General features: G+C 43.8%; 2 protein-coding genes across 16 annotated transcripts in view; one reads left to right on the top strand and one right to left on the bottom strand.

Moving 5' to 3' along the window:
• LOC129480896 (shieldin complex subunit 2) overlaps positions 1 to 27,593 on the bottom strand; it is a 146,513-nt gene that overhangs the window by 67,743 nt on the left and 51,177 nt on the right. For 4 of the 14 annotated variants that reach the window (XM_063638093.1, XM_063638098.1, XM_063638099.1 and 1 more), the window contains exon 1: positions 18,463 to 18,544. The exons of 5 other annotated variants lie outside the window; for them this stretch is intronic. The gene's annotated coding sequence lies outside the window, so the exon portion shown is untranslated. Of the gene's footprint in view, positions 1 to 13,815; positions 16,830 to 16,859; positions 16,980 to 18,462; positions 18,556 to 27,593 lie in introns of those variants that run through there. 5 more of the 14 variants (XM_063638087.1, XM_063638107.1, XM_063638089.1 and 2 more) reach the window with 5 other exon arrangements.
• LOC129480898 (glutamate dehydrogenase 1, mitochondrial) overlaps positions 18,653 to 27,593 on the top strand; it is a 42,317-nt gene continuing 33,376 nt past the window's right edge. The window contains exon 1 of one of the 2 annotated variants that reach the window (XM_055275442.2): positions 18,653 to 19,367. In XM_055275442.2, the coding sequence (XP_055131417.1) occupies positions 18,923 to 19,367 (445 nt within the window). In that variant the 5' untranslated portion in view covers positions 18,653 to 18,922. Of the gene's footprint in view, positions 19,368 to 23,892; positions 24,120 to 27,593 lie in introns of those variants that run through there. The other variant, XM_055275443.2, reaches the window with a different exon arrangement.

The following is a 27,593-nucleotide window of genomic DNA, read 5'->3' as shown; positions in this document are numbered from 1 at the left end:
GAGTAGAGCAGGCTCTCAAAAGCCATGAATTATATGAATTATCAAATTAAACAACAGTTTCCATTTAAAATAATAACATTTATTTTGGGAATATACAAACCAGACAATGAACTAGATGTTTTATATGTATTATTACTCACTTTAGCCTCATAATACTTTATGGATAGGTTAAGTAACTTGCCCAAGGTCACAACACTAGTACATTCAAAAGCCAGGATTCAGGCCGGGCTCGGTGGCTCACGCCTGTAATCCCAACACTGAGGCCGAGGCTGGTGGATGGCTTAAGCCCAGGAGTTTGAGACCAGCCTGGGCAACATGGTGAAACTCTGTCTCTACTAAAACTAGAAAAATTAGCCAGGCGTAGTGGAGCACACCTCTACTCCCAGCTACTCAGGTGGCTCAGGTGGGAGAATCACCTCAGCCTGGGAGGCGGAGCTTGCAGTGAGCAGAGATCACATCACTGCACCCTAGCCTGGGCCACAGAGCAAGACCCTGTCTCAAAAAATAAAAAATTAAAATTAAAAAGCCAGGATTTAAACCAAGGTATGTCATACATAAAATCATTTTTTTTTTTTTTTTGAGATGGAGTCTCGCTCTGTCGCCCAGGCTGGAGTGCAGTGGCGCAATCTCGGCTCACTGCAAGCTCCGCCTCCCGGGTTCACGCCATTCTCCTGCCTCAGCCTCTCTGAGTAGCTGGGACTACAGGAGCCCGCCACCACGCCCGGCTAATTTTTTTTTTTTGTATTTTTAGTAGAGACGGGGTTTCACCGTGGTCTTGATCTCCTGACCTCGTGATCCACACGCCTCGGCCTCCCAAAGTGCTGGGATTACAAGCGTGGGCCACCGCGCCCGGCTAAAATCATTTTTTGCTAAAACACTTTTTTTTTTTTGAGACAGAGTTTCACTCTTGTTGCCCAGGCTGGAGTGCAATGGCACAATCTCGGCTCACCGCAACCTCTGCCTCCCGGGTTCAAGCAACTCTCCTGCCTCAGCCTCCCAAGTAGCTGGGATTACAGGCATGCACCACCGCACCTGGCTAATTTTGTATTTTTAGTAGAGACAGGGTTTCTCCATATTGAGGCTGGTCTCGAACTCCTGACCTCAGGTGATCCGCCCACCTCGGCCTCCCAAAGTGCTGGGCTTACAGGCATGAGCCACCGCGCCCGGCCTAAAACACTTCAAAGTGTGGTCTGCAAAGGAAATATTTTCACTTTACTTGGCAAACATTAATATTCTCTCTTGAATACAGCTTCTAAATGTTAAGGAATGAGAAAGAATAATATACTTGAAAAGAATATTACTGAAAAATGCAGTGAGATGTCTGGAAGGAACAAGCAATGGCTGTGTGCCTACTATGTGCCACATGCTGTACTGGCTATATTAAAAACCTCAACACTTCACTGTTACAGCAGCCTTGGGAGGGAAATATTGGTAATCTCTTTTACATATGAAGAAACTGAAACATAGAGAAACCTTCAAGGTTACAGAAGTTGCAAGGGACAGAGTTGGAATTAGAAATCAAATTCAGCTCATTAATACATATCACTAGTGCTTACTAGGGGGCATTTCGAATAGAATATTAGAAATCTCATCACATACAACTCAAACCAACCTATTTTTTCTTTGCTCAGGGAGTTGTTGTTGTGAAAACTGAAAAATCCCTATAGATTTTTCTTTCAATAGCCTTATTTTAAATAATTATCCATACTTAGGTTATATATGTTAAGTACTGCCCATAAACTCCAAAAGTTGATTGCTATGAAAACCAAACGGGCATCCGGTAGTAAATGTGAAAATATAAGCAATTCTGTCCTATATACATTTTTTTTTTTTTTTGAGACATTGTTGCCCAGGCTGGAGTGCAGTGGCGCGATCTTGGCTCACTGCAACCTCCGCCTCCCGGGTTCAAGTGATTCTCCTGCCTCAGCCTCCCGAGTAGTTGGGACTACAGGTGCGTGCCACCATGGCTAGCTAATTTTTATATTTTTAGTAGAGACGGGGTTTCTCCACGTTAGCCAGGATGGTCTGGATCTCTTGACCTCGTGATCCACCCGCCTCAGCCTCCAAAGTGCTGGGATTACAGGCGTAAGCCACCGGCGCCCAGCCCTATATACATGATTTTGAACATACTGACAGATGGAGAAAACCACTTCGGAAAAGATACTTCACATGTTCTAGAGACGATTTAAACCATTAAGCATTCTATGAAGCTTCTGAAGGTCTGTCAGATTTTAAATGACAACAGTGAAATTTTAAAACAAGAACAGGAGAAGTCAGCACCAAAGCTAGTTTAACATTAATAATAAGTGAGCCAATAAATAGGTCTATGTTTGCCCAGGCCGGTTTTGCTTATTATGTCAGTTGAAAAGCCAGAAGGAAACTGGTTTTAACCCTTAATACAACCTGTATCACGACACCATCACTTTACCAGAAATGTAGCTGATGTCAGCATAAGACTGAGACAGTTCACATTTAAAACTGTTGTCTCCTTTCCAACTATTTTCATAATTCATTCATGGTATAGGATTGAGACTATTTCCTTAAATGGAAAAAAAATGGGTAATTAACATTGAGAACTTTCCATGTGCCAGATACTATATGAACTGTCTTAATTTTCATAGCCACCCTGCAAGATATTATCCTCATCTTTTTAGAGGAAGAAACAAGTTTCAAGAAATGAAGTAGGTTTTCTAAGGCCACAGCTATAGTAAAGAGGCGGAGCTGACATTCAAGCTTGTATATGAATTATTATAATTTCCACAGCAGTACACAGCTGTCATTTTCTTTACCTGCAAAACTAAATAAATAATGTTAAAAATAAAAGATGCATGATCTCCAAGATCTCTAAACATTAAAATTTTACAATAAACTGGTTGAGGTGACACATGCCTGTATTTTCAGCTACTCAGGAATTTGAGACTGGCCTGGACAACATAGCAAGACCCTGTCTCTAAATTTAAAAAACAAATTACAATAAGATAATCTTAGACCAGAGAAAGGAAAGTGAAATAGTTATTTGGATTATAAACTGTTTTAGTACCTCAAATGTAATGTGTGGTGGTGACAATATCTTTGATTCCTGGGAAGGTCATTGTGAAAGGGAATATAAAATGCCCTGAAGTCAAAATACGAGGCTCTCAAATAGAAAAATAAATATAACATTTAAGTATTATCAACAGAGAACCAAGTTAGAAAAAACTAGTTATAGTCTGAAACAATGCTGTTTAAAAGACTGCAGTCACCAGTGTAAACTGACTCAGGCAACACTTCCCAGGGTCCATGCCGTGGACAACTGACTCATCTGTCTATAAATACTAAAAGATAATAAGGTTCCATAACCAAACAAGATGGGGAAATGCTGGATTTAATGGTAAGCCTGTTTCCATACTGGTTAAAGGCCTGAGAGCCCTATGGAGCAAGTCTTTCTGGATTTGAATCCCAGCTCTTCCATTCTAGCTTAGCCATGTGACTTAAATGAGACAGCTGCTGTAAAGACTGGAAACAATAATGCATGTGGGAGCCTTAGAACAGAGCCTTAGACAGTGCTCAATAAATGTTAAATCATTAATAGTAACATCATTTCCCAGAGCCTTTATTAATCTAAGTTGAGGTTCATTGTGAATTACCAAGGGGATAGAGTTTGCAGTTTCTCAAACTTATTGGATGATAGAACCCACTTTTTCATAGAATATCCCTCGAGAAAACTGGTTAATGTCTTTCAAACAAACAAAACTCTTCAAAACAACAGAGAATTCCATCACCAAAATAAAATGTTGTTTTTTGTTTTTTTGGGTTTTTTGAGACAGCGTTTCCCTCTGTTGCCCAGGTTGGAGTGCAGTGGCACAATCACAGCTCACTGCAGCCTCAACTTCCTGGGCTCAAGAGATCTTCCCACCTCAGCCTCTCAAGTAGCTGGGACTACAGGTGCATGCCACCATACCTGACTAATTTTTTGTAGAAACAAGGTTTTGCCATGTTGCCCAGGCTGGTTTCAAACTCCTGGGCTCAAGCCATCTGCCCACCTCAGCCTCCCAAAGTGCTGGGATTATAGGCGTGAGCCACCACGCCCAGCCTAAAACGTTTTAAAAACTGAATTTTTCTTCATTAAATTTTCCTTACCTGCTACCACTTGCCTTTGAGCTAAAGTTGTTTTTTTTTTTTTTTTTGAGACTGAGTTTCACTCTTGTTGCCCAGGCTGGAGTGCAATGGCGCAATCTCGGCTCACCAAAACCTCCACCTCCCAGGTTCAAGCAATTCTCCTGCCTCAGCCTCCCGAGTAGCTGGGATTACAGGTATGCACCACCACGCCCAGCTAATTCTGTATTTTTAATAGGGACAGGGTTTCTCCCTATTGGTCAGGCTGGTCTCAAACTCCCAACCTCAGGTGATCCGCCCGCCTCCGCCTCCCAAAGTGCTGGGATTACAGGCATGAGCCACCTTGCCTGGCCGGAGCTAAAGTTCTAATAGATGACACACTCTGATGTTCACTAAAGACCTGGGAACGTTGTCTCTACTTCATAAATCCACTCCATAGCTGGATCCTGTATTCTGTCATAACCAGCAACTGCTCCTCCCGTTCAATCTTCAATTCCACTATCCAGTCTTGAACACCAACCACTTTATGTCCCAGCAGCCACCTTCTGGTTTCATTCGTTCCCTATTCAGCCTAGACTCCATGGCCCACCACTTCAAACACTCTCGCTACTGAAATATCTTGCCTCCTTACCCTCTGTCACACTGACACATAAAACCCAGGCCAAGATCAATCCAACTGTTCAACTGTGTGCTCACCCAGGCTGCTGAGCCCTGAGAGAAGGAGGAACTCATTCATACAAATATATACCACAGCCGTGAAAAATCCATGATTCCATTTTTTCTAAGTATTCCCACTCGGCTTGCCCTCTCACTTCCCTCAGAGGCTTTCTTGAAATTCTCCTTTTCTCCTCAAACAGTGCCCTACAATCATCATTTCCTCCCCGCTACAATCTCAGTGATGACCTTAGACCCACTTCACTGAAAAAAATCAAGTGTTGATATCCCAAATTCTCACCTGCCACCCAAACACTTCCCCATCTGCACCATCTATTGTTCCTTTATTCCTACTTCAGTGGAAACTGTATTCTTGTTTGTACTGCAACCCAGTATCTTCATTCCATTCCCACTAACCTCAAAGACAATGTACAATCAATCATACACACCTCCTTTATTCTACATCTTCAACTTCTCCCTTCCTTCTTCCTTTTTCCATTTAGCATATAAACATGCTGAAGTCTCTCTCATCTAAACACAGCCTGCCTCTCTACCTACTATCTCATATCTCTCTATGAGCAAAGCTTCAAAAAGAGCAAAGCTTTCTGAAAAGAATGTCTGCACTTACTGTCTCCACTCTCAACAAATATCCATGCTTAGTCCTCAGCAACCTGGCATTTATTTCTATCATGGAGACTCCACTGAAGCTGTTCTACAGAAGGTGGCAATCAGCTGCTTAACACCAAAATCAAGAGACACTTCCCTGTCCTCATATTCATTCAACTGTGGGCTACAGATGGCTCTTAAAATTTCTGTCTTCATTTAATAAATATTTACTGAAAGCTACTTTGTTGATACGAACTTCAGATAAAATGATGAACATGACACAGTCACAAGCCCTCAAGAAGCTTAAAGTTTCTATGATAATTCCTACTCCTTCCACCTCTCAGATCACTCCTTCCTTCTCTACACAACCTTTAGAGCTGATATTCCCCCAGGGCTCCTTTCTTTGCTCTTCTCACATCCATCCCAGGATTAATGTGTTTACATTACCTATTCATTGATGTGGACGAAATTTTTATCACTAGCTTAGAATTCTTGATCTTTCATCCTCCTCAAACTGTCTAGTCTCAATTTTTTGTCCTCTTCCAAGTAAAACTTTCAGAAAACTATCTTTGCACACTCCACTTCCTCATATCCAATTCACGTTTTAACCCATGACAATTTGACCACCACTACACTGAAACTCCTCTTAGAACATCACCACTACCTCATTATGTTAAAATGGACGTGCTTATCATTATTCAAACTTTCAGGGCATTCTCAACAGAACTGACCCACTCCACTATCTAACCTGTACAAGTGAAATTTGGCACAGCTGTATACTGGGCCCTATTCTATTTCCCACACTCTATCCCTAGTTGTTCCTACCCATTCATTCCCATTGTTTTAAATATGACTTATGCTGGGCGCAGTAGCTCACACCTGTAATCCAAACACTTTGGGAGGCCGAGGCAGGAGGATCACCTAAGGTCAGGAGTTCGAGACCAGCCTGGCCTGCATGGTGAAACCCCTGTCTCTACTAAAAATACAAAACTTAGCCAGGCATGGTGGCCCACGCCTTAATACCAGCTACTCTGGAGGCTGAGGCAGAAGAATCACTTGACCCCGGAGGTAGATGCTGCAGTGAGCCAAGATTGCACCACTGCACTCCAGCCTGGGCGACAGAGCGAGACTCTGTCTCAAAATAAATAAATAAATAATTATGACTTATAACTCTGGTCCACATCTTTCCTGAGCTCTAGCTTCACTTACTCAACTCTCCACTTGGCAACCCCATTTGAACAAACTCAATTTATCCAAAATGTCCTTAATTTTCCCACTAAGTCTCTTCCAGAACTACCGGAGTTATTAAAGCTAGAAACAAAGAACCACACACGACTACTTACTTTTCCTCACCTCTCATATCAAACTATCTCCAAGGCCGGGCGCGGTGGCTCATGCTTGTAATCCCAGCACTTTGGGAGGCCGAGGCGGGTGGATCACGAGGTCAGGAGATCAAGACCACGGTGAAACCCCCTCTCTACTAAAAATACAAAAAAATTAGCCAGGCGTGGTGGCGGGCGCCTGTAGTCCCAGCTACTCGGAGAGGCTGAGGCAGGAGAATGGCGTGAACCCGGGAGGCGGAGCTTGCAGTGAGCCGACCCGGGAGGCGGAGCTTGCAGTGAGCCGAGATCGCGTCACTGCACTCCAGCCTGGGTGACAGAGCGAGACTCTGTCTCAAAAAAAAAAAAAACAAAAAACAAAAAACTATCTCCAAAATATGTTTTGGCTATTCAATTATCTTCAACTCACTACTATGTCATAATATAGCTATTGTTATTTCTTCCCTAGAGTACTGACTGGTTTTTTGTTCGTTTGTTTGTTTTGAGACGGAGTCTCGCTCTGTTGCCCAGGCTGGAGTGCAGTGGCGCGATCTCGGCTCACTGCAACCTCCACCTCCCAAGTTCAAGTGATTCTCCTGCCTCAATCTCCTGAGTAGCTGGGATTACAGGCACCTACCACCATGCCTGGCTAATTTTTGTATTTTTAGTAGAGAAGGGGTTTCACCATGTTGGCCAGGCTGGCCTCGAACTCCAAACCTCAGGTAATCCACCTGCCTTGGCCTCCCAAAGTGCTGGGATTATAGGCGTGAGCCACTGCACAGGGCTTGACTGGCTTTCTAACCAAGTTCACCAATGTCACCTTGTCTCTACCAATCCAGTCTCCAGGAAAAAGCTAAAGTGATCTTTATAAATATAATATAAAATCGCTTCTCAGCCTTTTGGCTAAGATCAAGTGTAAATATAATATAAATATAAATTGAAACACATCACTCTATTTAAAACTCTTCAATTGATATGTTGGGAATCTAATTTTAAGGTAGTAACAGAGTATTCTCTTTCCCACAAACAGAATGTTGCTCCAGTTCTCTGGCAAATCATTCTGTGGGTCAGTGGCATTCAACTACTTCAGTACAAAGACAAATATAAGACACAGAAGTTAACCGGGTTAACTAAAGATTACTAAACTTTTACTAAACCTTACTAAAGGTTACTAATTATTTAATTCCAAAGCAAATACCATAATTTATCTTTTTTTTTTTTTTCAAGACAGTCTTGTTCTGTTGACCAGGCTGGAGGGCAGTGGTGTGATCTTGGCTCACTTCAACCTCCACCTCCTGGATTCAAATAATTCTCGTGCCTCAGCCTCCCCAGTAGCTGGGATTACAGGCATGTACCAACATGCCCAGCCAATTTTTGTTTTTTTAATAGAGACGGGTTTTCGCCATGTTGGCCAGGCTGTTCTTGAACTCCTGGCCTCAGGTGATCCACCCGCCTTGGCCTCCCAAAGCCTGGGATTACAGGCTTGAGCTACTGCACTCAGCTGTAATCCTTTTTAATTGAGATAAAATTCACATAGCATACAATTTACCATTTCAAAGTATACAATTCAGTTTTTAGTGTATTCACATTTTGCAACCATCTACGCTAATTTCAGAACATTTCTATCACCTAAAAGGAACCCCATAACTATTAACAGTCATTCCCAATTGCCTCCCTCCCCCTCTCCTAGAAACCATTTATCTCTTTTCTATCTCTATGGATTTCCTGTTCTGAACATTTCATGTAAGTGGGATCACACAATATGTGATCTTTCGTGGCTTCTTTCACTCAGCATAATGTTTTTAAGGTTTGCCATGTTGCAGCATAAATCTGTACTTCATTCCTTCTTATGGCTGAATAATACTCCATTGTACAGATGGACCACATACTGGTTTTTGTTTTTGTTTTTTGAGACAAAGTTTCGCTCTTATTGCCCAGGCTGGAGTGCAATGGCATGATCTCGGCTCACTGCAACCTCTGCCTCCCAGGTTCAAGCGATTCTCCTGCCTCAGCCTCCCAAGTAGCTGGAATTACAGGCATGCGCCACCAGGCTTGGCTAATTTTGTATTCTTAGTAGAGATGGGGTTTCTCCATGTTGGTCAGGCTGGTCTTGAACTTCCGACCTCAGGTGATCCACCTGTCTCAGCCTCCCAAAGTGCTGGGATTACAGGTGTGAGCCACCATGCCCGGCTGGACCACATATTGTTTATCCATTCATCAGCTGATCTACATTTAGGTCTTGCTCTGTTTTATATGTGCCTTATGTATCACATGGCATATGTGTCATATGGCTGTGTCATATGGCAACTGTATGTTTAATTTTTTGAGGAACTGCCAGACTGTTTCCCATAGCATCTGTACCATTTTACATCCCTATCAGTAAGGAACCCTATAAGGGTTCCCATTTCTCCACATCCTCACCAACAGTTGTTGGGGTTTTGTTTTTTGGGTTTTTTTTTTTTGAAATTTTTTTTAAGTTATTATAGTCATTCTAGTGGGTGTGAATTGGTATCTCTATTATTATTATTATTATCATTATTATTTTAGAGACAGAGTCTTGCTCTGCTGCCCAGGCTGGAGTGCAGTGGCACCATCACTGCTCACTGCAGCCTCAACGGCACAGGCTCAAGCAGATCCTCCCACCTCAGCCTCTCGACTAGCTGCAACTACAGGCACAAACCACCACACCTATCTCCCTATGTTGCCCAGGCTGGTCTCTAACTTCTGGGCTCAAGTGATCCTCCTGCCTCAGTCTCTCAAAGTGCTGGGATTACAGGCAATGAGCCACCACACCTGGCCTCACTGTGATTTTCATTTGCATTTCCCTAATGAATAATGATGTTCAACACCTTTTCATGTGTTTATTTGGCCATTTGCACATTTTCTTTGGAGAAATATCTCTGCAAATTCTTGGCCCTTTTTTCTTTTTTTTTTTTTTTTTGAGACGGAGTCTCGCTCTGTCGCCCAGGCTGGAGTGCAGTGGTGCGATCTCTGCTCACTGCAACTGCAGCCTCCTGGGTTCAAACCATTCTCCTGCCTCAGCCTCCCGAGTAGCTGGGACTACAGGCACCCGCCACTACACCCAGCTAATTTTTTCGTATTTTTAGTAGAGACAGGGTTTCATCATGTTAGCCAGGATGGTCTCTATCTCCTAACCTCGTGATCCACCCACCTTGGCCTCCCAAAGTGATGGGATTACAGGCGTGAGCCACCGCACCTGGCCTGCCCATTGTTTAAATTGGATTATTTGCTTTTTTCTTATGGAGCTGTGATAGTTCTTTACATATTCTAAATACTAGACCCTTAACAGATACACAATTTGCAAATATTGAATCCCATTCTGTAGGTTGTCTTTTCACTTTCTTAATGATGTCCTTTGAAACACAGAAGTTTTTAATTTTGGCCAGGTGCAGTGGCTCACACCTGTAATCCCAGCACTTTGGGAGGCCAAGGCAAGCAGGTTGCTTGAGCCCAGGAATTCAAGACCAGTCTAGGCAACATGGTGAAACCCCACTTCTTTTTCTCTTTCTTTTTTTTTTTTTGAGACAGACTTTTGCCCTGTCAACCAGGCTGAGGTGCAGTGGCACGGTCTCGGCTCACTGCAACCTCCACCTCCCAGACTCAAGAGATTCTCGTGCCTCAGCCTCTCAAGTAGTTGGGATTACATGGGCATGCCACCATTCCCAGCTAATTTTTGTATTTTTAGTAGAGAGGGGGGTTTCACCATGTTGGCCAGACTGGTCTCGAACTCCTGACCTCAAGTGATCCGTCTACTTTGGCCTCCCAAAGTGCTGGGATTACAGGAGTGAGCACTGTGCCTGGCCCCCATTTCTATAATACAAAAAATACAACACTTAGTGAGATGTGGTGGCACATGCCTATAGTCCCAGCTACTCAGAAGGCTGAGGTGGGAGGACTGCTTGAGTCTAGAGAGGTTGAAACTGCAGTGAGCCATGATGGCACTACTGTACTCCAGCCTGGGCAACATGATGAGACCCTGTCTCAAAAAAATAAAAACTTTAAAAAAAATTTTTAATTTTAAGGGCCAGGCACGGTGGCTGACGCCTGTAATCCCAGCACTTTGGGAGGCCACGGTGGGCAGATCACGAGGTCAGGAGATCGAGACCAGCCTGGCTAATATGGTGAAACCCCGTCTCTTCTAATAATACAAAAATTAGCTGGGCGTGGTGGTGCGTGCCTGTAGTCCCAGCTACTTGGGAGACTGAGGCAGGAGAATCGCTTGAACCCAGGAGGCAGGGTTGCAGTGAACCAAGATGGCACCACTGACTCCAGCCTGGGCAACAGAGCAAGACTCTATCTCACCAAAAAAAAAAAAATTTTAATTTTAATAAAGTCCAATGTATCTATTTGTTCTTTTGCACTTTTGGAGTCATATTTAAGAAACCTGCCAAATCCAAGTTCATGAATATTTAAACCTACATTTTCTTCTAAGCATTTTATAGTTTCAGTTCTTATATTTATGTCTTTGATCCATTAAAATGATAATTCTTGAAAGCTCAGAATTTCAATCATAAGACCTACAGGCTTAAGAGAAAAGAGAGCTTTTTTTTTTTTTTGAGATGGAGTCTTACACTGTCACCCAGGCTGGCGTGCAATGGCGCAATCTCAGCTCACTGCAACCTCTGCCTCCCGGGTTCAAGTGATTCTCCTGCCTCAGCCTCCCAAGTAGTTGGTGTTACAGACACCCGCCACCACTTCCAGCTATTTTTTGTATTTTGAGTAGAGATGGGGTTTCCCTGTTGGCCAGGCTGGTCTCGAACTCTTGACCTTGTGACCCGCCCGCCTCGGCCTCCCAAAGTGCTGGGATTACAGGCATGAGCCATTGTACCTGGCCAAAGAGAACTTTTTATTTATTTATTTAGAGAGACAGGGTCTCTCTCGTTGCCCAGGCTGGAGTGCAGTGGTAGAATCATAGCTCACTGCAGCCTCAACCTCCTGGGCTCATGCGATCCTCCCACCTCAGCCTCCTGAGTAGCTGGGACTACAGGTGTATGCCAACATGCTCAACTAATTTTTGTATTTTTTGTAGAGACAGGGTCTCACTATGTTGCCTAGGCTGGTCTCAAACTTCTGGGCTCAAGTGATCTTAACTGTCAGCCTCCCAAAGTGCTGGGATTACAGGGATCAGCCTCTGCATCCAGCCAAGATTTAATATTGATATAGAATCTATGAAATTACTTATTCCTTTGTAAAATGTAGTAACATACATTTTGAACTCAAATGTGTGTGTGTTTATATATGTGTATATAAAATTAATCCTCAGAACCATACCACTGCACCTGGCCAAGACAGCTTTTTAAATTCTAAAACTGTGATTTTAACTATCACCAACCAAATCAAGAAAACTTTCATGGCAGAGTTTGTCATGTAAACTCCAGCACGGAGGAAAGGCAGGTGATGACATAAGTACAGTTCTTTCACACTGATCAAGATGACATAAAAACTTGGGGGAAGAGTTCAAAGAAAAACAAGAGTTAAAAGAAAAGAGTGGATGTAAATTTAGAATTTTTACCTCCTGTCCTATCTGGAGCTAAATCTTATTTGAGGGGCCAGGTGAGGTGGCTCATGCCTGTAATCCCAGCACTTTGGGAGGCCGGGGAGGGTGGATCACCTGAGGCCAGGATTTCGAGACCAGCCTGGCCAACATGGCGAAACACTGTCTCTATCAAAAATACAAAAAATTAGCCGGGTGTGGTAGAAGCACCTATAATCCCAGCTACTCGGGAGGTTGAGGCAGGAGAATCGCTTGAATCTAGAAGGCAGAGGCTGCAGTGAGCTGAGATCGAGCCATTGCCCTCCACTCTGAGCAACAAGAATGAAAGTCTGTCTCAAAAAAAAAAAAAAAATCTTATTTGTGGAAGGGTAAGAAAAATCTCCAGTGTTTGTGGGGAAGGACCCAGAATGGGAAATAATTGTGTTTCCCTTTCCCAAGTTATGGTCCAGGGACTGTAGCCATTTAGCAAAACCTTGCACCTAATACAGTATCATGCCTTGCTAAAGGCATAATAGCCAATGACATGCCCAAACCATATTCCTGAAAAGCTGCTTTATTAGGGTCCCAAGCATATTAGCACTCACCATTGGGCCAGTATACCCAAAAGAGCCTGGGATTAAGGAGGACCCAGCATGCACAGATGTGTTGCCCAGGGGCTACAGTAGTAGCAGGGACATCATCCTCAGAAGTGGCAGAGGCAGACAATCCCATTCAAGACCAAGCCAGTCATTTGCAATGGCTCAGAAGGACAGAGGACAGCACAAAGATAAGATGACTCTCCCTTAATGCCAGGAAAAATTATAAGATTTCTCTACCAATACCATCTACCATAGGAAAAAAAGGGAAAGGGTGGGCTCTGTGAGGAAACTGAGTATTTATCCAAAGGACCAAGTATTTATCAAGGGTTTAGATTAACATGTAATTAATTTAGTTAAACCAGAAGCTACCGACTTTTTATCCTAAAGCAGCAAGATTGTTTAGCAGGATTGTTCTCTATTACCTAGTAGAAACAAAGCTAAGGAAATTTTAGTTATTTAGAAATGAAGTTGGCCAAGCACAATGGCTCGCACCTGTAATCCCAGTACTTTAAAAGGCCGGGGTGGAAGGGTCACTTGAGCAGAGGAGTTGGAGACCAGCCTGGGCAACATAGCAAGATCTCATCTCTAGGCCAGGCACGGTGGCTCAAGCCTGTAATCCCAGCACTTTGGGAGGCCAAGGGGCGGTGGATCACTTAAGGTTAGGGGTTCGAGACCAGCCTGGCCAGCATAGCAAAATCCCGTCTCCACTAAAAAATACAAAAATTGGGCTGAACGCAGTGGCTCACGCCTGTAATCCTAGCACTTTGGGAGGCCAAGGCGGGCAGATCACCTGAGGTCCGGAGTTCGAGACCAGCCTGACCAACACGGAGAAACCTCGCCTCTACTAAAAACACAAAATTGGCCTGGCGTGGTGACGCATGCCTGTAATCCCAGCTACTCGGGAGGCTGAGGCAGGAGAATCACTTGAACCTGGGAGGCGAAGGTTGCAGTGAGCCGAGATCACACCATTGCACTCCTGGATAACAAGAGTGAAACTCCGTCTCAAAAAAGCAAAAAACAAAAATTAGCCAGGTATGATGACGTGTACCTGCAATTCCAGCTACTTGGGAGGTTGAGGCACGAGAACTGCTTGAAACCAGGAGGCAGAGGTTGCAGTGAGCCGAGATTGCGCCACTGCACTTCAGGCTGGTGACAGAGTGAGACTGCCTCAAAAAAAAAAAAAAAAAAAGTCATCTCTAAAAAAAAAAAAAACAAACGAAAGAAAATTACATCTTTGTATATTTAAGTATGTAGTCTACAAAATTTATGCCTACTATACTTCCATTTGGGTTTTCCACTGCACAAAAGGTAAAATGTAAAGCACTTGCCTATATGATCTGATGCTTATCCACCTGTCCAAAACCACAACATTCTCCACTAGGACAACCACAGTCACACTGGATTTCTGTCCATTCCTAAAACATATCAAGGTCTTTTCTGTATCACAGTTTTTCCATACGCCATTTCCTTCACTTAGGATGCCTTTCCCATTGCTCTTTAATAGGTTGCTTCAACTCAGCCTTTAATTTCAGCTTAAATGTTTCTTCTTTTCAAGGCCTTCTCTGAACACCCTATATAAAGTAGGTATTCCCCGTTATCCCATAGCACAGCACCATATTATTTTTTTTCTTTTCTTTTTTTTTTTTGAGATGGAGTTTCCCTCTTGTTGCCCAGGCTGGAGTGCAGTGGCAAGATCTCGGCTCACTGCAACCTCTGCCTCCCAGTTTCAAGCAATTCTCCTGCCTCAGCCTCCGCCGTAGCTGGGATTACAAGGGCGCACTACCATGCCCAGCTAAGTTTTTGTACTTTTAGTAGAGATGGGGTTTCACCATGTTGGCCAGACTAGTCTTGAACTTCTGACCTCCGGTGATCCACCTGCCTCAGCCTCCCAAAGTGCTGGGAATACAGGCATGAGCCACTGCACCTGGCCTTTATCCTACATTTTAAATCTCATTTTTTTTTTTTTTTTTTGCCAATTATTGCTTTAGATTAATATCTATAGAAAAAAATAGTCTCTCTGTGCTTCACTGGTTTTCGATGGCCCTCCAAGAATGCAATCACAAGGATTCCACATTTATTGGGAAACTGTGGAGGAGGGTAACTATGTAAAGGGCACTTTGAATATCCACTCCCATGTATCTTCAAAATAGTCTCATCCCAAGCTATCCTTCTGATGATATATTACTATAACATAGAGAATCCAATGAACCTGTTATTTCTGCCTGTAGGACAACAAAACTTCTAATTTCAACATAAAGGCCAGTTTAGCCCTCTTATTTTAATCCACTTGCCTATGTGTTACATTGATGATAACAAGTTGCTAATGGCAACTTCATCTGAAAGTCTGTTGAAATCATTTAAGCACCTGATATTTCATTATAATCCTCAGATTATCCCCAGAAGTTGAGGATGGATTTCTGTTCTCTCTTCCAGTCTAGTAAGAGAGTAAACACGACAACGTGAAAACTACTTCCTTAAAAGCTGTCAATAGTAAAAAGCTGTTCAAAAAACAGAAGGCATAATTTTAAAACTGTTATTGTATAAGATCTCAAGGAGAACTAGAATTTGAAGACTCTTTACTGTATATAATATGAAACTGCAAATATCATAATTCCTAGTTTCATATTTAAGAATGTTCCCCCTCTCTTGTAAATTGTGTTAAAAAAATATATTATCACAGTAAGACAGCAGAGAGCAAGTCAGTTATTTTCTGTGGCAAATATGGCAGACACTGTGAGTTGTCTAACGATTATTCCTTCTGGCCGGGAACAGTGGCTCATGCCTATAATCCCAACACTTTGGGAAGCTGAGGCAGGTGGATCACCTGAGGTCAGGAGTTCAAGACCAGCCTGGCCAACATGGTGAAACCCCGTCTCTACTAAAAATACAAAAATTAGTCAGCCATGGTGGCAGGTGCCTGTAATCCCAGCTACTGGGGAGGCTGAGGCAGGAGAATCGCTTGAACCCAGGAGGCGGAGGTTCCAGTGAGCTGAGATCCCACCATTGCACTCCAGCCTGGGAAACAAGAGCAGGACTCTGTCTCAAAACAAACAAACAAACAAACAAACAAACAAAACCAATTAATCCTTTTCTACCTTTCTTCCTGGCTGGCACAGTCTGCCTATACTTCAGAGGCCAAAAGTGCCAGTAAGTCTTCCTTGTAGCCTCCCTTACAGCCAGAGTGTGGCATGTAACCAACCCAACCCTAGCTACTGGGGTCTATGAGAGTTGAAGGTAGCTGGCAGGCCTCTGGAAAAGGTTTCTTCACTAATACCGGGATATGCACAGGAGGAAACTGCTGTTTCTCCATAGAACTTAGTTATGGCTACATGTGACCCCTGGAACTGCTGAAGCCATCTTACAACCCTTAGGAAAGACATCACAAACTTGATGAATGTCTAACAGAGAGAAGAGCAGAGTAGGTATCTGATGGTATCACTGAGCCCTTGGACTGACAATGGAAAAGCCCTGCCTTCAGACTTCTTGTTAGATAATGTTATCTTGGTTTATGGCTTTCCTTTAAGCCATTTTTATTTGGATATTGCATCCTAAGGAATCTCTATCTTCTTACTTCAGGTCCAATTTCCTGAGCTGACTCAACATTATTACCGTCTCTACCTTGTGCCTAGTCCTTCACTGACATGTCTTTCACTAAGAAGCAAGCGCAACATAATTATACTCACATATATGCTTCGCCTAAAGTCTGTTTCTTCTGCAACACCTCTAGAATGGTCAAGGAGAAGGTACTTTTTGCTTCTCTGGTGTATTTTTCAGTTATGTCTGTTTTTAACAGCATTATAGATGTGCCCCAATTTTTACCTTACACTTCCTTTCTTATCCTCTAACACCATAGTGAAATTACAATTGATCTAAAAGTTTCAAAAGCAAAATGCTCAAGATAGGATAAAGGTTTTCTTTTCTAGAGGGTGGTCCACATCATTAAACAGAGCTGAATGGCAAGGCATCTTGAATGATGAATAACTGAATGTGCCATTCTTTATATATAAAGAAAACAAAAAACCTGACCTCTATTTTAAAATGAAGATAAAGAGAGGCATAATAAGTAACATACAGGTGAGATCAGAATCCTACCTTAGTGGCTGGGTGTGGTGGCTCACACCTATAATCCCAACACTGGGAGGCGGAGGCAGGCAGATCGCAAGGTCAGGAGTTCAGGACCAGCCCGGCCAACATGGTGAAACCTCATCTCTACTAAAAGTACAAAAATTAGCTGGGCGTGGTGGCGGGCACCTGTAATCCCAGCTACTTGGGAGGCTGAAGCAGGAGAATCACTTGAACCCGGGAAGTGGAGGTTGCAGCGAGCCAAGATTGTGCCACTCCTCTCCAGCCTGGGCGACAGAGCAAGACTCCATCTCGAAAAAAAAAAAAAGAATCCTACCTTAGTGCAGTTAATTTGTTAATATATTTTTTAAATTTTCATTTTCATTCTTTTTTTACTTTTTATTTTTTTCCTAATTTAGCTCCCATTTATAAGCACAGTTAATTTTTTCTTTTTTTTGAGATGGAATCTTGCTGTTGTCACCCAAGCTAGAGTGCAGTGGCGCCATCTCGGCTCATTCCTGGGTTCAAGCGATTCTCCTGCCTCAGCCTCCCAAGGAGCTGGGATTACAGGCACTCGCCATTATGCCCGGCTAATTTTTGTATTTTTGTAGAGACAGGGTTTCACCATGTTGGCCAGGCTGGTCTTGAACTCCTGACCTCAGGTGATCCACCTGCCTCGGCCTCCCAAAGTGCTGGGATTACAGGTGTGAGCCACTGCGCCCAGCCAGCACAAATTTTTTTTTTTTTTTGAGATGGAATCTTGCTCTGTCACCCAGGCTGGAGTGCAGTGGCACGATCTCGGCTCACTACAACCTCCGCCTCCCGAGTTCAAGCGAGTCTCCTGTCTCAGCCTCCCAAGTAGCTGGGATTACAAGCACCCGCCCGCCATCACGCCCGGCTAATTTTTGTATTTTTGCAGAGACGGGGTTTCAGCATGTTGGCCAGGCTGGTCTTGAACTCCTGACCTCAAGTGATCCACCCACCTCGGCCTCCCAAAGTGCTAGGATTACAAGCGTGAGCCACCATGCCCGGCCAGCACAGTTAATTTTTAAGAGACCTCACATGTTTCTTGCATGATGGCTTAAAAGGATAAGATCCTACATTTTTCATGTTTACTCACAACATGAAAGGAACCCTTAACCAAGAGTAGATAAACCTTTGTGAGATCTCCAAACTGCAGTGCAGTTGAACGGGACAATAAAAACTCGCGTGGTGAGAGCTTGTGGGTGAGTGACTCCTTTCCAGCTCACGCCAGCCAAGCATAATTCAACTCGGGGTGCCACGCCGCTCTCTGCAGCCCTGGCTGGTGACGCCGAGCCCTCAGCCCGGCCTTCCGCGGTGGCGGCTCTGCCTCGCTTTCCTGCCCACGTGTCAGCACCCGCACTCCCGGCCCCGGCCTGAGGCCGCCAGAGGACAGGCCAGGGTGGGCCGCCCGTTCCGAGGGCGCGCGGGCGGAAAGGAGGGGCGCCCGTGACTCACACGACCCGGTCCCCGACCAGACCGCCAAGGCTCACCCGCGTCGCGCTCCCGGGGACTCGGCCTCTGAGCGCCCCACAGAGGCCAGCCCCCGACCCCGACCCCGACCTCCCTGGGCTACCCCCCAACCCCTGGGGGACCCCAGCAGCGCACATACCTGAGAACCCCGCCGGAGGCGGGTGCGGCCTCCGGGCAGACCCGGCCACCCGTGGGCCCGCCCCGCCGCGCCCCGCCGCGCCCCGCCCTTCCCCTCTCCTCCTCTCCCTTCCTTTCCCCTCCCCTCGCCTCCCTTTCCTCACTGGCGCGCGAGCATGCGCGCCGAGCCCTTCCGCGCCTGCGCGCCCCCGACGCCCCGCCGGCACGCGCCGCCGCCAGCGAGGCCCGGCGAGGCCGCGGCGGAGGCGGAGGCGGAGGCCCGGCGCCCTGGGCGGCGCCCTGCCGCCGAAGTCCATCCTCCCCGTTAGGTGGCGAGCGCCAGAGGGGAGGGGACAGCGGGTAGGCAGGAAGCTGCGGCTTAAAAGGGCACCCCGCGCCGGACCCTTCCTCCCTAGTCGCGGAGAGTCTGAGAAAGCGCTCCTGTTCCGCGACCATCACGCACCTCCCCTCCGCTTGTCGCCATGTACCGCTACCTGGGCGAAGCGCTGCTGCTGTCCCGGGCCGGGCCCGCTGCCCTGGGCTCGGCGTCCGCCGACTCGGCCGCTTTGCTGGGCCGGGCCCGGGGACAGCCCGCCGCCGCCCCGCAGCCGGGGCTCGCATGGGCCGCCTGGCGCCACTACAGCGAGGCGGTGGCCGACCGCGAGGACGACCCCAACTTCTTCAAGATGGTGGAGGGCTTCTTCGATCGCGGCGCCAGCATCGTGGAGGACAAGCTGGTGGAGGACCTGAGGACCCGGGAGAGCGAGGAGCAGAAGCGGAACCGGGTGCGCGGCATCCTGCGGATCATCAAGCCCTGCAACCATGTGCTGAGTCTCTCCTTCCCCATCCGGCGCGACGACGGCTCCTGGGAGGTCATCGAAGGCTACCGGGCCCAGCACAGCCAGCACCGCACGCCCTGCAAGGGAGGTGAGCGTCGGCCGGGCCCCGTCCCGCCCTCCCTGCCTCCCCTGCGGCCCTCCCCTCCGGCCTTCTGCCCGTGCGGGGCCGCTGCTCAACCCAGCCCAGCCGAGCTGGAGCGGGCCGGGTCCCCGCCCAGGTCACCCCGCCTCGGATGTGGCCGGCTCTGTGGATGGTGATTTTTCCGCCTTAAATCATGCGGTTGGCCTGCCCCCTCCCCCGCGCCGTCACTCCGGGCCTCTGTATATGTTGATCTTGCATGCAGAGTAGACGCTGCACCGGTCTCCTTTTGGTCCCAGTGTCTGTGTCACACACGGCAGGTCCTGCCAAAATGCACTTCTAGGAAAGGGAATGACCTGCCCGTGTGATAATGCCTCGTCAGTGTTCTTGGGCTTTTGTGACTCTCCCCTAAATGCAAACTGTCAAATTGTTTTCTGATATTTGTCCCAACAGTGACAGATGATATCCGAACATGGAAAATGACTTGGCTTCTAAGTTTGAAATCCAGACAGTTTTATTAACCAAAGGAATTTACTGATCACGCGTTAATCGCTTCAATTAAGTTATTTTCCCGTTCTGACAAGTTCTGTTTTATACCAAAAAAAAAGGAAAAACACAAAAAATCACAAGCAATGTAATATCTCTGACAAATAAACACCTGGCGTCCTGACAGTAAATTTACAGGTTGTAGGCTGCGGATGGCCAGCCAGCCAGTGGAATGAAATAGCTCTGGGGGTGTGTACTGGTCCTGGCTAGCCCTGGATTTGAGCTTCAGGAAAGGTATAGTACGTGAAGAAAGGGGTTAGATGTTTGGTAGTCACCGGGTTATCCTGTAGTTTAAATCATTTAATGTCTGTAGATTTGGCCTCTGTAGTCAGATTGCTTTCTTCGAGCAAATAAGAGCTTTTTTCCCCTCAATGCATTGCACCATACCTCTTTAGTAACCTAAAATGGAAAGAACAAACCACTTTTGTCTACTGTAAAAAAGAAAAATTATATGGAATAAAGAGCCCGGGGAGGCGAGGAGTCTTGTTGGAGATGGATTGGCTGAGAAGCACAGAGGATGTTGGGCTAGACCCATGTCTTAGTAAACCTGGTTCTGTGCTCTTTCAATTATGCCCGCTGACTTCTAAGGATTTTTAGAAATCCTCTCTGTACCGGAAAAAACTTGAGCGGTGCTGGTGTTCCCAGCAGGGGGGACAAAGGTTGCTTTTAAAGATTTACTAAATTTGCGTTGACCCCACCCACTTCTAGGACTTAACTTTGGAGCTTAATTACCCTCTAGCTCTGGTTTCCTCTGCCAAAACCAGTGTTTGAGCCACTTTGACCTCTGATTTCCCTTCTAGCTTCAAAATTGTATAAAATGTACACACCGTCAGTCTCCTACATTGCCTTCCTTCTTCCTACCACTCCTTTATTCTCCAAACCAGGAAAACAAGTTCAGACTCCAAAGAAAGGCAAATAAGGATGTTGGAGGAAGTTCAGGCAATGTTTAGCAGATATTGAGTTGCATCGTTTTCTTAAAACGGACGTCAAGTTTATATTTTTACTATCTTGCTGGCAGCATTTGCCAGTCCTTTAAAAGGTGTACAGATAAATCGTTGTATGTGGTTTTCTGCAGGATCTGATTTGGTCTCTGAAATCCTTTTTCTTCGATTCTTCAGATGCCCAGCTCTCTCCTGTTTTTATAAGTCGCAGCTCCACAAACTCACCGAAGCAACTCGTTTACCAGTTTGTCAGTCCTCTTTCTCTTGTTGCCACAGCAGTTTTAATGCCAAAATATTGAACCTAGCAACAAATTGGGTCCGCCATACCAAAGCACTGTTACTGTAGCACTTGCTTGTACTAGAGTGTAAGATACAATTTTCTGTTCCATTTATCCCGTTTACAAAAAAGCATGCTATTAACCCCCAGCATATAAACATGGAGAAACTGAATTGTTACTAATAAACTGTTGCAAGCATTGATAGAACATCAAAGAAAATTGGCCTCTACAAAGTGATAAATTTATTATCTTCAGGAATTTGAAAGGCTTTCTGGATTGGGGAAGATTATATAGCTATGAAAGCCCTTAAATATTTTAGTGTGCTTAATAAACAGTATACTCAACAGATGATCAGCAAAATTTGGGTACTGTAGCCTTCCGTGCTTTGTGTTCAAGACATCCCCAGATCTATCTACCCATTTATCAGCCTTGTTTGCAGAGAATGTGCATTCTAAGAGGGACAGATCTTCTTTCTTAAAGCTTTTTTAATGTCTAAGACATTGTTAACCTTTGTGGTCCCGCTCTAGTCTTAGAAACACAGAATATATTAGGTGATTGAGATTTTTTTAAATGCTTTAGATAATCCCTATGAAATTCTGTCTTTCCCTTTTAAACATATTTTAGCGCATTCTTCTTCCCTCTCCCCACTAACCTGTCTTCTCTCCCATTGGTTCTTTCCCAAAAAAAAAAAGAAAACCTCATCTGCCTCTCTCCACCCTTTTTCCAACCTTCAGCTTTCTATATCTCATTTTCCCTCAAGAGCAACCTTATCCCTGAGTTTTCTAAATTAAAATTCTTGAGGTTGAAGCAAAGCAACAATCTAGCAATAATCTCTAAGGGAAACAGATGGTTATAAGACTTGGTGGCTGATGTGTACTTTTTCCAAGTAAATATTTAATAATACACACAGTTTTTGTGCTTCTCTTTTCCCAGTTACTACATGTACCTGAGGCCGTTAAATTTGTCTGTGTTAAGGATTTGAAAGGGTATGCTGTAGGATCTGAAGGGAAGTTTAAGTGAGGCCTTAAAAATATTTCCAGCAAAGGGGCATGTTGTGAGAATATGCGACCGATTTGAGAAGACTGGTTCAAAAGTTCTGGTGTGTTTGGAAATATTATCAAAGATTGTTCTATTAACTTTCTCTGAGTAAATTATCTGTATTTTATTTGCTATGGTTCTGCCTGAGACCAGTCTACCTTTTTAGAAGGAAGTTTATCGTTTTAAAGTCAGTTTGGAGGGAAAGTAGAGATTGATAATAGCAATTTATTGATGGTAGGAGTCAATTAACTTTCTCTTCCAGTCTGCCCCCCCCAGTTGTCTTGATATTAAAACTATTAAAATTCCCTATCACTGATGCTACCATCATAAAATTTTCTAAAATTATCATAATTTACATATAGTTGATGGACCGTAGATGGAGTTCTCTCATACATTGACCCTAAGTCTTTTAATTACAAATATTAGTACCCAAAAAAGTGTACCCTATATTAACCCAGTAACTAGTTTTTAAAAGTCAAAATGCCAGAAGGAAACAGTGGAATCTTGATGACATAATGCAAGAGAAGACCGGAGTCGATGCAGTGTTAAAGACGCCCTCAGCCTCTGGGATGTCATTGTTTAGCGCTTAAGGGAAGACTATAGAGAGCACTGATACTGATTTAAAATGAGATATTTCTCTGCCTTCACTGGGGGAAAAAATGTTTCTGACTTATTTTGCTATGTTCAGTTGACAACCATCAAAACTTAGGTAACTTTCAATAAACTCACAGTTTCTAATATTTTCAAGTGGCTGTGTGTCTGCATCTGCTGCCGCAGATAAAATATAACCTTTGTAGGTGAATTTAATTTAGGACTTTTCTGAAAGTACCGTTGGAGGATAGTTAATTTGTGTGTCTTTTAAAAGCACTTAGCCCCGAGGTTGTTGTTTGTAATACATCTTATTTAAATACGGAACTGTGTTGCCCTTATGCCTTTTTATTTCATGGAAGCCAAATGCGTCTTTTCTCCCAAAGTATACTAGAAAATGAAGACCCTTGGTAATGGTAGTGATCTATACATCAGATTTCAGTCTTTCTGTCACTTGCATGTATGAATCCATTTAGCAAGTTTGCTTTTGGCAGTAAAGCCCCATGTGCAGGAAGACAAACAACTGCTCACTCATTATCCAAAGTATACTTTGTAAGAATTAGGGCATCAAAAATTGGAGCCTAAGCACCAGTATATATTAAGGTTCAATACAACTTGTAGTGTTTAAGTACAAGAAATAAAAATTGAGCCTGAACTTTTGGCATATAGTGGGAAGAAATTAGTTTTACCGCTGTTAATAATTCAGATTGCTTAGGAAAATCAGTTTTTATCTACTTATGTTAAAAATACTAAGGGTTCTGCCTGTAACCATTAAAAACTAAAATATTAACCTGTAGACGTTTAAAAAATCCTAGACACTAGTCTCTGCCGTGTGACTGTTCTTCTTTTCTATTTATTTTACCCAATAATTAGGCTTTTACAATGTAAGTAGTAAAGAGAAAAATCTCTAATCACTTTAGAGCACATTGATTCATAAATAGCCCATAAATTTTGTACTCAGCAAACCCATAAAATACACATGCATGATTCACATTATCAAATAGTAATGAAAGTTACAAAATGAAAAGTGGAGCAGCTCTACCTCAAGTCCTTCCCCCAGTATAACCATGAACAATCTTAAATCTAATGCCGCTGTCTAAAACTGACTAGTTATCCAAATGAATCAATATTTTCCCCTTTCCAGAGGCAGAAATTAATACAGATTCAAGTGTTCACTATCAAGTCGGAATTGTTAATATGTGAAATACTACTGATAAAGACAGGAAAGGCTTTATTAAAGACAAGACGACAAACTAGGAGAAGGAGCTGCTCAAGACCTTCCGATTATCTTTACAAAAAGGCAACTATACCTGGAAGATTCTGCAGCCATACACATTCTGCCTTCACTGAGGTCAACTGCCTTCACCGAGGTCAGATATTAGCAAAGGCTAACATTTATTCAGCTCTATGTGTGCCAGGCATTTTATTAAGAACTTTTCGTGCATCATCAGTTTTATCCCTCATAGCAACAATGCATGTAAGAACTTTTCATGCATCATTGCTTGTATGCCTCATGCAAAACACTGTTGTCCCTGATTTCCAAATGTGGCTACTAAGGTTGAGGAGTGAAGTGTCTTTTGGCAGGGTGACACAGCTAGTACGTAGTGGAGTTGAGGTTCAGATTCTGGGCATCTGATTCCAGCACCCACCTTAATCATTGTTGTCTGGGATTTATTTATGCAAAAAGTTACAAATTGTATCTTAGGCTTTTAATTGTAAGCACTGATTGAGAACCACCTCATGCCATTGACACAATGCTTCGTAATACTTCGGATCGTAGATACCTTTGAAATTTCTGTTAAAAGCTATTAGAAGACCTACCTTCTTCCTAGAAAAATACATATTCAAACAACTTTGCATATAAAACTCAGCGTAGATGATATGTCTAGAGGTCCATTTATTCTAATTGCTAAGGAAATGAAATAACCTTTTTCCCCTACACCCAACTCTGAAGACCTGAAATAACATTTTAAACAGTTTTCCATCAAAAGAGGTTTGAAGACTTTGGTGTTTAAGAGATTAACGTGTTAGCCAGAACAACTCATTTCTCTACCAGTGTGTACTCCATTTATCTTTAAAGATTCTCTGTTGAATAATTTTGAAATTACTTTCTTAGTTTTCTTCATTAAAAACTAAGAAAATGCTTTGTTTATCATGAATTGCTATTTCTCTTGATTATTATTCTTGGAGAAAGTCTATCAGACATAATTCTTCTGATTTGCTTCTAGGCTAGAGGAAAATGTGAAAGATGATAAGTGAAAATTACAAAGGTTGTCAGTAGTATGACTTCTTTTATCATTTGTCATTATCATAAATATATCAACATAGGACTTTAAAAAAATATTTTGTACATATTGGGCCTTAGTAGTATTTTGCATGAATTTTTTTTTTTCTTTTTTGCCAAGAGAGAAAGAGCAAAGAAATAACCAAGGGTGATGTACTCGTATTGGAGGTTTACCAAATAAGGACTGCTTTTATTATGAACTATAGTCTATATTCTAAGTAAATCAATTTTTTTATTATGTGTTTTTTGATCCTGCAGGCAAAATCTCTGAACTGTATGCAGAGGGTTCTTTTCAAAAGACAAAGTTGAATTTTTTTATTTCTTGGAATATTTTTTTCATTGATTTCTCCCAAGTAGAGCAGATTCAAATCTCATTTGTACCCTATGTCTTTTTTGTTTTGCTATTAGCTCAGTATTCTGTTTCTACATTTTCCTTTCCTAGAACCAGTCAATAAACGACAAAAAAAAAAAAAAAAAAAACAAACAAACTAAATCATGTGTTATTGCAGTAGGAGTTCAAGGATACCAAGGACAGACAGTCTTGTTTGTTTATTTGTTTTTTTTGTTTTTTTTGAGACAGAGTTTCGCTCTTGTTGCCCAGGCTGGCATACAGTGGCGTGATCTTGGCTCACTACAACCTCTGCTTACCAGGTTCAAGCAATTTTCCTGCCTCAGCCTACCAAGTAGCTGGGATTACAGGCATGTACCACCTCGCCTGGCTAATTTTTGTATATTTAGTAGAGACAGGGTTTTGCCATGTTGGTCAGGCTGGTCTCGAACTCCCGACCTCATGTGATCCACCCTTGGCCTCCCAAAGTGCTGGGATTACAGGCGTGAGCCACTGTGCCCGGCAGACAGACAGTCTTGATGTGGGAACAGAGAAGGCTGGATAGGATTTGGATAAGGCCATTTCAGATAAAGAGGGGATGGCTTCACCCAAGGCAGGAAGTGGAACTGTGTGTAAGGGGGTCATGAAGACAAACTACATTTGTAAATAATGAGAAATAAGGACTTGTGACAGTAAATATATTTGGTCTCTTTGCCTGGTTCCCAACACAGAGCTCCTGAATCCTTTGCAAATTCCTGAGTGATAGGAGCATCTTTTATTCTAACTAGGACACTCTTGATGGGCTTCTGGGTAGCTTCAAGGTGGGGGCTAGTCACCAAAAAGACCAAGCCATAATTAGAAATTTGGGACTTTCAGCCCCACCCTCTGACCTCTGGAGATTGGAAAGGGGCTGAAGATTGAGTTTAATCAGCAATCAGTCATGCCCTCATAATGGAACCTCTGTACAAACCCTAACTGATGGGTGGAGTATGGGGAGAGTTCAGAGAACTTCCAGGTTGGTGAATGCATCCATGTATGGGTAGGGTGGTACACTCCAAATTCCAGGAGGACAGAAGCTTCTGCAATGGGGACATTCCAGACATGGCCCTGTGTACCTCTTCATATAGCTGTTGATTTGTATCCTTTACATAAGTAACGTTTCCCTGAGTCCTGTGAGCCTTTATAACAAATTATTGAACCTGAGAAGGGGGCCATGGGAACCCCCTGATTGGTAGCCAAGTTGGACAGAAGTGTGGGTGCCCTGGGCACCCAGGACTTGGAACTGGCATCTGAAGTAGGGAACAGTCTTGTGAGACTGAGCCCTTGAGCTGTGGGGTCTGTGCTAACCCTGGTAGTCGGTGTCAGAACTGAATTGCAGGACACCCAGTTTGTATCTGCAGAGAACTGGAGAACTGCTTAGTGTGGAAAACCCACACATTTGTTGTCAGAAATGTGCGAGTAAAAACAATTTTTTCTTTTTTTTTTTTTTTTTGAAACGGAGTCTCACTGTCTCCAAGGCTGGAGTGCAGTGGCGTGATCTGGCTCACTGCAAGTTCCGCCTCCTGGGTTGATGCCATTCTCCTGCCTCAGCCTCCTGAGTAGGTGGGACTACAGGCGCCCACCGCCACACCAGCTAATTTTTTTTTTTTTTTTTTTTTTTTGTATTTTTAGTGGAGATGGGGTTTCACCATGTTAGCCAGGATGGTCTCGATCTCCTGACCTCGTGATCCGCCCGCCTCGGCCTCCCAAAGTGCTGGGATTACAGGTGTGAGCCACCGCACCCGGCCAATTTTTTCCTTTTATGTTTGTTGGATGGATAATGATGAACCTAGCAGGGCACAGAAAGCTAGGCAGCAGTGGAACTGAGAATGAAGTTATAGTTAATAGCAGAGAATGAAAAAGAAAAGACAGATAAAACATTTTGAAGAAAGGACAGTAATGTATTCCCAACAGGTAGGATTTACAGGATGAAGGAGAGAAGAGGCAAAGATAACCACAAAATTTCTAGCCTGAGAGACTGGTAGAAAAAAATGGTGGTATCAGGGACAGATGGGGTTATTAAGAAAAAGGATTGGATTTTTAAAATAAAGAAGATCTGGCGTAAAATTATCCTCAGGGAAATTGGAAATCCAGGCACGTACTTCTCTCCGTCATGCCCTTGCATAGTGCAGTCCCTCTGCCTGTCCATGCCTCGCTTCCCCCTCCCTGGGATTCCTCTGCCTCTCTTAAGAC

The sequence above is a fragment of the Symphalangus syndactylus genome, chromosome 4 (assembly GCF_028878055.3).
Source record: "Symphalangus syndactylus isolate Jambi chromosome 4, NHGRI_mSymSyn1-v2.1_pri, whole genome shotgun sequence".
NCBI classification, from domain to species: Eukaryota; Metazoa; Chordata; class Mammalia; order Primates; family Hylobatidae; genus Symphalangus; species Symphalangus syndactylus.
This window is presented reverse-complemented; position numbering and strand designations above follow the sequence as displayed.